The sequence below is a fragment of the Labrus mixtus genome, chromosome 13 (assembly GCF_963584025.1).
Source record: "Labrus mixtus chromosome 13, fLabMix1.1, whole genome shotgun sequence".
Classification (NCBI taxonomy): Eukaryota; Metazoa; Chordata; class Actinopteri; order Labriformes; family Labridae; genus Labrus; species Labrus mixtus.
The window spans coordinates 8,311,410-8,323,756 of NC_083624.1; the positions used below are offsets into that span (position 1 = coordinate 8,311,410).

The window sequence follows — 12,347 nt, forward strand, 5'->3', positions numbered from 1 at the left end:
ACAGCTGAATAAATGGTTTCACACAGGGCTAAAATGTCTTCAAGGATAACAATAGAAATGTTAATAAACTAAGCTGTCAACCTAAATGTACAGCTCTCAGATTGAAGTTTACCGCAGATTCAAACTCACATTGTCCTTTTCTTTATGCCAAAGTAAAGTTTAAAGAAACAATGTGTTTAACTGTACATGTTTGAAATAAAATTACAAAAGTAGAAAACTGTAAATACTGAAAATATAATTCCCTGAAAAGCCCTGAGCTCTGTTCAGTCTTGTGTGGAAACAGGGCTACTGACTGAGTGACACGGCCGAGGCCTCCAGTCAGGCGTGCCAACAGATGAACTATCAACCATCACTGCTCAGCCACTGGACCCAAGAGCCCCGCACTCATGTACTGTGCTCCGATGTTGCTCTCAATGCCAAATATCATGTGCGAAGAAATCATCCAAAGGAAGAGGTAACAGCAGTATTTTATACATACAAGTGATATCCACTGCATAGCTCCTGGTTTGATCATGTTTAGCTAAAATGCACTTAACCTCAGTACAAGACATTTAAATAATACTTACCTAATTTAAGCATAATCCTAAAATTGACAACAATTGTCTTATTGCAAAGAAATCCAATCGGCATGTTTACTAAAATAAATATTCATTTACAATGGGTCAAAAACGTATAAGTAGTACACTTATTCATCTCTATATTGATGCCCACTCTGCCCAATGATCTCAACAAATCTTCCCGGTAGCTGTAAACGTTGTGTTTTGACCAAAATATTCCCTCACTCTTGCACTGGAGCAGCCTGAGTGATAAATGTTTGACTCTCAGGTGTAACACTGTCACACCACTGACATGCAACTCTTATTTTAATTACTTTTTGATGTAGTTTTGAAGGGGTTCTCCCCTGTGTGTGTGTGTGTGTGTGTGTGTGTGTGTGTGTGTGTGTGTGTGTGTGTGTGTGTGTGTGTGTGTGTGTGTGTGTGTGTGTGTGGTTGTGTCTGACTTGTTGTGTCACATTCTGACATTCAGTGTTGGAATGCGGCAGAGTGAGGGAGTGAGTGTGTGAGGTTGGAGGTCAGAGAGTCTACAAAGCGAGCGATGCAAAAGACACTTATTAGCTCTCCTGATCCTGATGTGGGTGGCGCACGGCCTCAAGTACACACAGGAAGCCGGCAGTAACAAGAGATACATGCTGACAAATACAACAAACACACCCTATAATGAAAGAGGTTTGATGATAATCACACCAAGACAAAGACATGGGAGAGAACCATTAACAGAGTCAATAAGTGACTTAAATAGGCTCATACATAAGATGTTAAAAGTCTGAGTGTTTAGTGTTTGAATTAAAAAATCAAATGAATAATGTACCTCCAAGGATGGGCAAAGATCCTGGAAGCTAACCAGCCCATAAAAGAACCATGTGATTATACGTCTTCAGTAGTGGAGTCAGACAAACACTTGATCTCAAACCGTTTGTACGATTAAAAAGAACAATGTTATCTCCAAGACAATTTGGATGTTAGATCATCCCAGAATCTCATTAGTTAAAAAAAAAAAAAAACTCAGCTGGGCTCATCAAATAAATAGGTCTGACTGAAATACATGTTGTAGTGGTCGTGTGGTATGAGGTGTTGGTCTTGTAAACCAAAGGTCGAGGGGTTAAATCCCTCTTCCATGCCTCAAATGCTTGTTTTTTATACAAATGAACGTCCTCTTTCCAAGTTGGCTTGAGTGAAACCGGCATATCGCAGAGGTTGCCTTGTTGGCTGATGGTTGTGTTTTTTGGACAGGACAGCTGAAGAGAGACAGGACATGTTGGGAGGAGAGATTGAGGGATGAGAGCAGCAAAGGGGCCGAGGTTGGATTTGAACCCATGGGGCGTGGCGCAGCATAACCGCTAGGCTATCCGGCGCCCCTGATGGTTGTGTTTAAGACCATATTAAGATGTTGGGATAAGATATATAGATCGGTATGTCCAAATATAGCAGGAAACTCTAAAAGAAGACGTGTAGATCCCTGAGTGAAGGGAGTGAGGAACTCCCTGAGATCTTTTCAAACTTTCAGCTAACAGCAAATACATGTCCTTTTAACTACTTGGTGTGAGGAGGAGCCTATTTCAACTCGGGTCGGAGGGAATGTTAAAAAGCAATCATATGCAAAAAGAAACTGAAGCTGTATGTCCTTCAAGATAGCCCAAATAATATTTATTAGCTAATGTTGAGGTTACCAGGTCAAGATGTACAGTAGATGTTATTTAGGCTGAGATAAATCAAATCAACTTATTATCTCTTATTTCTATCTGTTATTTCTAAAAGCCTCCCATGGACAGGGGTTGCAAATTATTTTTTTTCTATAAACACTTAGAGTAGTGCATCTGGGACTAAGGTCGAGAGTAAGTTCAAGTAAAGTCGTCTTGAGTCTGAAGCTCTACACGTTGATGTACTGTATGTAGAATTCATGCATTTCACTGATTTCATGGATGAAAATGAACAAAAGAAATAGCAGGGATATGGTACAAAAATTTATTTAGTAACAGTTTTGTAAACATTTGAGGTAAATGAACATTTACATCAACTTGTTTTTACAAAAGAATCATTCATACACAAGGCACTTCTCTTGTTTAAGACAGCATTGAAGACAGGTTGCTGTTCTGAGCATTGTGAGATGGTTCCTACTCCCTGACGAGCCAGAGAATTCATGCTCTGCATGAAACGTAAGAGGAGAGAGATCGGAGGAGTCACAGGAATGACGGGCTTTGAACACAACATCCTGTCAGGGCTTTGTATTGGGTTAGGGAAGGGCCAGCTACCCAGCTTACATTCTCTCAACAGTGGACTCGTCTGATATGAGTCTGACCAGAGTCCGGACCAGTCTGTGAGAACATACCGAGTAAACACACAGAAAAAAAGTACCGCAACTGTTTTTTTCTCTCTCTCTCTCTCTTTAGCTGTTTTTTTAAATCCTCAAACTCGTCATTATCTGAGCTTGAAATCAACATAAGCTTTTTGATTAATACTGCCTTTTTTTTTTTTTTTTGGAAGAGCCACTGAGATTTTACTTTTAAGACATTTTTTTTCCTTTGAGGATCATAAAGATTGGCAGTTTTAACATCTCACTCACTCTCTTGCTCTCTCTCTCTCACACTTTCTCTCTCGCTTTCTCTCTATTACTACCAATATTAGCATCGTAAAACAGCAATTTTCTTTCCTTAATGTGCAAATCTTTATCAACTACCAAAATGTAAACTTTAGGGATCAAAAACAAATGCAGAAAACAAAGATTTCGTCTTTTTGAACAAGAAGACGTGGATTAGGGAAGGCTGCTTTAACCCATGCATTGTGAAGATGTCTGTTCTCCTCTCCGTCTTGTGGCACTAAACGTGTCAATGCAACTGAAATGGGCTACAGTATGAAACGTTCCAACCATTATGGGTGTAGATACTCTTACATTTTTACAGTACCATTATTTTGTAAGCCCACCAAAAAAAATAAAATAAAAGAACAAAAAAAAAAGCTGATACCACTTTACAATGCTCTTACTCCAGTGTATTGGCCTGTGTGTCATCTGCTGGAAAAAGTCTTCTTACTACAAAATACTGTTCACAAAAATATTGGCATCTAGTCTTGTTGGGATGGCCGGCGAGGGTTAAAGATACAAAGCAGATTTTTGAGCTCTCACACAGTTACTGTCGAGGTTGAAACTCTACTCCAGGGGTGAGTTGACAGGAGAATACATTGGATTAAGGTTGAAGATCAAAAGAAAAGAAATAAAAAAATAAAGATTAAGTGCCTGGTTGTGAATGAACCAAACCGCACAGGAACACAACAGAGACAGAGGAACGCAGTTGCTGATGAATTCAGTTTCAAAGTTTGGGTTTCTATAGATCTCTAAGAATCAAGATGTACACAACAAAATGGAAGCCGTCAAGGGTTTCGACCGCACCATGGCGTTTTTTTTTTTATATATATACTTAGGAACGCCAGTCATTTTCTAATGTCGCCGTTTCTCGCAATCACAAACTGACTACAAATATGCAATTTATGAGAAAAATTCAATTCAGTTTTTAAAAAAATAGCACTTTTCAGAATAAAACCAATGAAGAAGCACATGAAGTGTGTAACAGTGAAATTCATCTAACTCCCAAAGTCGCTCTCAATCACTAGGTGTTAAGAAATAAAAAGGGGGTCGGGGGTTCGAGGGCAAAAAACATCTGCCAACTATCTACCTAAAAAAAAAAAAAGAAGAAGAAATTTCAAGACTAACCAAAGAGCATTGGTAGTTTTCTAGTTTGAAGATGAGCAGAACGTTGTTATTCTTTATCTCCGATGGTGGTTGTGTTTGTGTAATTTTTTGAAGCTTTTTGAAAGCGTTGATGCTGAAGTTAGCGGAGAGCATTTCCTTTTTTCAGACGTGCTAACTGAAGGCAACGCGAACACAGGCAGGGATAAGGGCTTTTTGTGTCCTCCAGCGTAACAGGAATGCTTTGCTTTCTACGTTTTTGACATCCCAGACGGGTTCTGCGCAACATAGGGATGGATGACTTTCACCAGCAGCTTTGACCCCTCTCCTGTGCTGACTGCATCCATGTTTGTTTGCTTTTCCGAGGACTCTAGGGATATCAAATCATTCCATCTCAATTGAATTATTTTCTGTCTTTTTAGAAAGCGCTGCAGGGATCTCAGAGGAAACAAGGTAGTCAACTTCTGCCGTGCAAATGTATCAGTCAATCAGTGAGTTGAAGTGGGCTTCGAGTACTTCAACTACTGTACAAGAGACACAAAACAAATGCCTTCCTGGATAATATACGGGAGATTGTTCAGGAAGTGCTGCAGCAAAAAAAAAAAAAAAAAAAACTTCCAGGTTAAAAAGACATACCATGAAACAGGTTTCAGACATGTGGAGTTAAACGCTGTGTGTGAATGATAAACAAGAAATGTGAGTGAAATTTCTGCCTACACGTCAAATAATTAATCTGTCTATCAATTCAAGCTAACTGTGAGTTTTGACAAAAGTAGCATAAATATTCACAAGAGTAAGTCCTTTGGTTTTAACACAAAGAAGAAAAAAAAGTAGAGAAACACCATGAGATCCTCCGGTAAACCAAACATGTCGGTGAAATGTGTCCTTTTTTTTAATGCGGAAACATGGCGTCGCAATGTTCTTTGCTTTGTCCATCATTTTTCCAGAGCCGTCTGACTTTAAAGCTCTGCATGATCACATTTTGTCTGCATAGATTAAGACCATCCGAAAAGAAAACAACAACCATGCCTCGACTACTTTTCAACTCACCGATTGCACCAAATCAACAGCAGCTGCTGATGAAGTCATTTCACGTTTCCCTTAGTGTTTTCTTCGATTTAGATTTCCTGTCTACTGTGTACTTGCCTTCTTTCTTTCTTTTTTTTTTTTCTTTTTTTTTTTTCATTTTGTTAATTTTTTTTAATGTTTTTTGTTGCATTATGCAAGTTTGTGATTTTTTTGTCTGAGAATCACTTTGTTTGGTGGGTGGGTTTAGGTAAGGCGGTTTGGTGGTCAGGGAGGGATTAGGGGACATTACAGGGCTGAAGGGATTTAGACCGCCAGGTCAGTCGGCCTTGCCCTGATGCTGCTGCTCTTGCTGGCCCGACTGAGCCGTCGAGGGTCTGTGCTGACCGTTACCGGCGGCACGTGCATCTCCACTGTGGTGGTGGTGACATTACCTTCCTCTTGCTCACTCTTCCCCCCGTTCCAGCTGCCTCTGTTGGAGGCTGTGCCAGGGCTGCTGCTGCTGGATGCGGCAGTGGCGGTTGTGTTGGTGTGACTGTTGGTGGTTGGAAGTAGAAGCTCAGCATCGACAGGCTGCTGTTGCTGCTGCTGCTGCTCTTTGTCGGTGCTGGTTGTGGAAGAGGATGATGGAGATGGGGAGGTGGCCTTCATCTCACGAGTCTGCTGCTCGGTAGCCAGGTTAGCCCAGTTCTGCTGTGTGGCCAGCCTGTGGTTGTTGTTGTTGCTGATGTAATAGTGGGAAGAGGGAGAGGGCTGATGGAGGGACTGCTCCTGCTGGAGGTCCTCCATCTTAAACTCTGCTGCTGAGGGCACAGCCGCTGGCCCAATCGGCGGCAGGAATGCTCTGCTGCCCGCCGTCACGTCCGTGTAGTTGGGAGGGTAGCTAAGGCTGGATGGGGCAGTTCTGGAAGCTGGGGCCAAACACTCAGGTTCTGCAATGTCGACACGGCGTAGCGACCCGCGTTCTGGGGCAAACTCGTTCGTCATGCCCTGTTTAACTTTCTTCCATCCAAGGTGATAGATCTCTAACAAATTCAGCAAAAGAGACACGCAAGCCACCACAAGCATAAATATGATAAAAATAGTCTTTTCAGTAGGCCTCGATATGAAGCAGTCAACAGTGTTGGGGCATGGCCAACGTGCACACTTGTACAGGGGCCTCAGCTGGAAGCCATAAAGGAAATACTGGCCCAAAATGAATCCCACTTCAAACAGGGTCTTGAAAATAATGTTGAACACATAAGTACGCAGCAATGCGCCTCTGATACGGATTTTGCCATGCTCGTCCCTGATAGGCGGCTTCTCCTTCTTGCCTCCTCCTCCACCATTTCTATAAAGGAGTTCTTTCTCCTCTTGGAGCCTGTTTGCTTTTCGCAATTCCTCCTCCTTTTCTTTCCGCTTCTCCTCCATGCGGACAATGTGTAGCACATGGCCCAGGTAGATGAGGGTCGGCGTGGACACGAAGATGATCTGCAGCACCCAAAAACGGATGTGCGAGATGGGGAAGGCCTCGTCGTAGCAGACGTTCTCACAACCAGGCTGCTGGGTATTACAGGTGAAGTCAGACTGCTCATCTCCCCAGACCTCCTCGGCCGCGGCCCCCAGCACCAGTATCCTGAAGATGAAGAGGACAGTCAGCCAGACTTTGCCGATGACTGTTGAGTGCTCCTGAGCGTTCTCCAACAGCCGCCCCAGAAAGCTCCAGTCGCCCATGCTTCAAGATTTCTAGCCTATGGAGAAAGTACAGGCTGGAGGTGACACAGAAATGAGGATCGGGGGAAAAGAAAAAGAGGAGAAACACAAGTGAGAGAAAGTCAGTCAAATTGAAATTTTCAAAAGACATACTTAAAAACTGGCCAGACATTTTCATTGCAAAGCCGATCAGAGGCCATAGTCTGGGTTAAACATTTGAATCATAACGACACACACCGAGACGCACAGACGCTAAAACACATGCGGACTAGTTTCGGACACATTTCTCTTTTACATAAAACCGCTTAACAAAACTTCGTCTTTACAGAAAACGAGCACTTTCATTGGATCGGATTTCGATTCCAAATCGCAACACAGAATTCGCTCTAAACATAGACGCTTGCTTTTTTTTTTTTTTTTTTTTCAGCTTGTATACAGTATACACCACCTGTTTCACTGAACCCTGGTTCACATTCCCTTTCTCTCTCTCTCTCTCTCTGTGTTAGGCCTGTCTCTCGCTCTCACCTGCTCGCTCCACTGCCCAGCAGGCATTTGCTGAGATCAACAATATAATGTTCAAAACAGCATTTAGCAGAGATGGGGCTCTGGTGTGGCACACGCACGCACACACACACACACACACACACACACACACACACACACACACACACACACACACACACACACACACACACACACACACACACACACACAGGGAAACAAATACTGACATACACACATACACACATACACGCCACCCCACTGTTCTCTCTCTCCCTTTCTCTCTCTCTCTCTCTCTCTCTTTATCTCTCTCTCTCTCTGTCAACTGTAAAATTAAAACGCCCCACAGGAATTTAATTGAAAAATGTTACAGTAATGTAATAAATGTGGGGAAAAAAATTGTGATATTTAAGGATTAGGCTGCTTTTAAGTTTCTAGTTGAAAAGATAAAATAGAATGTAATACTAAATTTTCATTTCTCCTTCATTTTTTTCCTCTGATTGATTCACATGTTTGTCTCATAGTTAACCATTAGGCCTATTTAAAATAACATTTAAAACTTTGCAGGGCTCATCCAATAATAACATTTTAGGTCTTGTCCAAAAAAATGGTTGAAACCCCAAATATATTCTAAAAAAAAATCTTTAGAAGTAAAAAAGAAAACGGGCACATTTCCACACTTGAATAGCTGAAACCAAAGGGAGCTGCACAATGCAACATTTCAACACTACGTTTGGACGTGCCATATTAACAGCTCACTTTAGGTTTAAGCAAAAGTTTCTATTGTTAGATTGAGTTCTGATGCCTCTGTCCTCGAATGACATGGATGATTAGAGGAATGTCATAAAGTTATAGCTGTTGTTGCCCTTTACAACTTTTAGACTTTACTTTAATGTTTAAAATGCTCAGCAAGCTTCACAAATTTAACACAAACACACAGTAGGGGTGGGGGGGAACTTACTAAAATATTCTTGTATTAAAGGTAATAAATCCATCGACTAGGGTTCACAATATGTATGACACCTGGAAAAGAAAAACACAAGTCAAGTAAAAACTCTTGTCTGATTTTAAGACTATAAATCAAACAGTTAGCAGATCAAAACTTGGAATCAAACAGAAACATCTGTGCATATTTGAACCAGTTAACATCTGAATAGTCCGTTCAGATTGCACAGGTATAACATTTAAATATTTTGACTGCTGATAACTGAGGATGTATAAGTCTGAAATCTCAAACAGTTTGATTTGATAAACTTTGCATGTGAAATTCCTAATATAAGAAATCTGATATAAAAACGTAGAACCAATGAAAGGCTTCTGTTTCACTTTATCTGTAGTGGAATGACGTAATGTTGGTGGCAAATTTAAAAAAAAAAGAAAAAAAAAAGAAAGTCCCTCAGCTTCACAGGTATTTGTGGCATTTATGTCGAAAGTAACAGACAGAGCCAGGTTGAAATACAAAGCCATTACTGCAGAGGTGACAATACAGACTGTGCCAGAGTCCGCAGACTCCCTTTAAGCGCCACAAGCTTTGTCAGGCTTTTGTTTCACTCTTGTGAAGTTCAAATAAAACACCTCTTAATTACCTGATTATACGTCATTCATGGTTTCATTTGTTATTTCTCTGATCTGATATAAGGAATAGGACATATTAACAGCAGTGTTAAGACCATCCGTCATACCTTTACTCCAGAGACTAATACTTAAACACGAAAAGTAAATCCATCAGCCCTCCTTGTTGCCATCATCAGAGTGCGTTGAAAGCGTGTAGACCTCCCGCAGGCTGCAGCGACCCTCCCTCTGTCTCCCTGATGTAAAACTCGCAACCTGTCGCCTCTATGACAGATCAACAAACTTTTCTTTTTTTAACCATAAACTCATAAATTATGCACAAACGTCCCCGGGCCTGTGGTCTGTCCTGCTGTCCCGGGCCCGTTAACCTAATTGCGCAAGGAAAAGTTTCCCTTTGTTGTTGTTAGTTTGTGGAGGCGGCTTGGAGTCGGAGATGAGGCTCGGTCAAACGGAGCTGCCTCCCGTTTACAGCCATGTCTGGACTGTCACATTGTGTGACCATGCATGAGTGAATCCACAGAGTCATCAGGCTGTCCGCAGTCACACCACGCCCCTGCCAACCTCCCCAAAAAAAAAAAACTGTCCAAACTGTGCGCAACAACAAAAAAAAAAGTTGACGAGAATGTGTCCAAAAGTGTTTCCAAAACTTCCGGAGATGTTTTTTTATATCCAGAACCTGAATGTGAGGTGAGGTGTCCTCCAGTGTGTGACATAGAAAAAAACAGCTGAACTAATTTCCAAACTCAAAATCCTTAAGAATTCAGGAACAAAAAGTTAGACAGAAACAGACATAACTTCTCTTTTCTTTTAAATTATAGGGCTCCATTATGAGGTGACGTCACTATAAGCGCCATAAACACCTCTCTGTTCAAACAAGATGAGTGATTCATTCTGATATCAGGTGGAATAAAATCAAGGAAAAATAAATAAATGAGCATAATTCTGAGCAGACCTGCAGAAATGAGGGCATCATCTAGAAATTAAAAGGGATTATTAGCCTACTGATTTATGGAAAAAGTCCCAGGGAACAAAAAGGCTTAAGGGGTCAAAGTACAAGTGTAGTAACAACTTCCGAGGCACAAAACACAACCACCACCATTAAATTCTTGAATTCTTGAGAAAAGCTTTTCTACGCATTACTCATTTTTTGCTATTAAAAGCAGATTTCTGAATGAATTTCTTTATTTAATTTGTGTATTTATTTGATTTATTTAGCCTTTAATGCTGCTGCCGTCTTGGCCAGGTCACCCTTGTGAAAGAGATCTTGATCTCAATCGGTTAACTACCTGGTTAAATACAAAAAATAAAACGAATGAAAATTTTCATGTAAAGAAAGAAGAAAGATAAAGTCTGCAAAGAAAGATGCTTAAAAACAAAACATTTCAGGATGGGAGTTATGATTTGTCATGCACAATCTTTAAAAGTGGTGTCCATTGTAAAGTGCTGCTATCAGAAATACAACATTAACATGTCATTCAGCTGTTATAGAAAGCAAATATAAAGTGTTAATGCAAAGCAGAAACACAACAGAAAAGAAAAGTCATTAATATGTGCTTGTTAAATCTTCAGACGGAGAGGTGCACACTTCTATGTTTGTGAGAATGGGTGATTTAATTTTTAGTCAAACTGAGGAGTGTCATCGTTACACTTCGTGCTGTAACAGAACTGCAGCAGATGAATCAGTTATGTCATGTCCAGCAAACCACTAATCCAGATTTGAACACATCTACATGATTGTCCAACCTGTAACACATCCCCCCCCCCCCCTCTTTCCTCTCTGTTGTGATCACCACATCGCTGTGCCAGCATGTTCACATTAGGTGAGTTTAATTTTACAACACGTACAGTATGTGACTAATCCAACTCGGCTATTCCTGGATGGAGGGAGGGAGGACAAAGACATTTTCACACAGAGATAGTCCGTGGTTCCTTACATTGAGAGGGCGAGTCGTGATTAGTGTGCTGGCTAAAATAAGGCACATGCTGAAAGCTGATACAACCAGCTGGGGTCAGCACACACTGCAACAACAGCACAAGTTGAAGAGGGTTCAACACAAATCCTTTTTTTTTTGTCTGAGAACAAGTCAGATGGTTACTGCGAGGAGACTCATTTGAATCTCTGTCCGTCTGACTTGACAATCCTGCTTTTTGAAATGATCTCTTGGAAGGTGAACGCGACGACACCGGGCAGCAAAAAGGGGTTCAATGCAAAATGTGAAGATATATCTGTGTTAAGATTTATTATATATTAATTTTAGCCAATTGTAAGAAGCATGTAAGTCTGTGAAAAACCTGCAAAAATCCTTAAACTGTTCGACTACAGTGGAGTGAAGTGTGTTCTTTGGCAGGTAACAAGAGTTAAAGTATTTGTACTCCTGATTGAAGAAGAAAGTACGGTGGCTGGGAAGTGCAAAACAAAAGGACAAAGAGTGAAACACTTTTGCAAAGCTTGAGACAAATTTACAAATGAGTTTGTTTTGGTGGAAAGACTCTGTGAAATGTGTTATAGTTCATGGTGACAGAATGATGTTTAGTCTGTTTTATAGAACCCATCCTGAGACAGTTACCGCAGTCTCTCCGCCGAAACAAACCAGTCGACCACTCGCTCAGTCACTGCCAGATCACTATCAGCATTTTCCCCCTTTCCTGCAAGATTCTGTTGTTTGCATATTTCATTTGGGACTGGTGTTCTGCCACTTTTACATTTTGTCTCAGCGGCTCGCAAAAGTGTTTCTCATCTTGTAAATTTGTTTTCTAAAAATGTACATCTGTTTTGTCCTCGGTAAAAGAGTTTTACTTTTTGTTATTTTGTTTTACACCATTTAAAACTGCTTTCCAAAAAGTACATTTGTCCGACTTTTTTTTTTTTTTTTTTCACTTTGTAATTTCGGTTTGCACTTCCCCCTGACCGTAAGAAAGTCACAACTGTGCTATTTCAATCCACAGAAGCTCTTAACTCCACTGGGGAGGGTCGCCCATCGGCAGGGTTAGCCTCCTGTGGAAGACTGATACCCTTCATCATTTCCTGCTGAAGAGGTAACAGAGGACGGGGCTGCCCCCTTTAGAACTCCTCGTGTGTCGGTATATTTGACCTGTTGCTCGGTCATGTGCCGAGTCGAGGAAGATGCAGCTCAGTAAACTGATACTTCCTTTCTCGTGCTGGTTTTCAGACACTCCTCTTACTCTCTCTTTATTCAACATGACCTTGTTGTGGGAGAAGCTCGACCTAGTCAACATTTGGTTGACGATTTTGCGTAAGGATCAATCTAAAGGTAGCCAAATCTTTTGCATGAATGTGTTCTTCTGAAGGGTCCTTT

At 41.1% G+C, this 12,347-nt stretch overlaps 1 protein-coding gene across 2 annotated transcripts; it reads right to left on the reverse strand.

The window, feature by feature from the left end:
- Positions 1–3,027: 3,027 nt before the first annotated feature.
- Positions 3,028–9,512, reverse strand: LOC132986851 (gap junction alpha-3 protein-like). 2 transcript variants are annotated; one of them, XM_061053517.1, is made up of 3 exons: positions 9,141–9,512; positions 8,420–8,481; positions 3,028–7,013 (listed from the first exon to the last, which is right to left on the reverse strand). In XM_061053517.1, exon 3 carries the CDS (start codon positions 6,976–6,978, stop codon positions 5,572–5,574), a length of 1,407 nt encoding a protein of 468 aa, XP_060909500.1. In that variant the 5' UTR covers positions 6,979–7,013; positions 8,420–8,481; positions 9,141–9,512; the 3' UTR covers positions 3,028–5,571. The 2 variants fall into 2 exon arrangements, with proteins under 2 accessions (XP_060909500.1, XP_060909501.1); XM_061053518.1 differs by lacking the exon at positions 9,141–9,512 and having other exon boundaries at positions 8,420–9,131.
- Between the last annotated feature and the right edge of the window lie 2,835 nt (positions 9,513–12,347).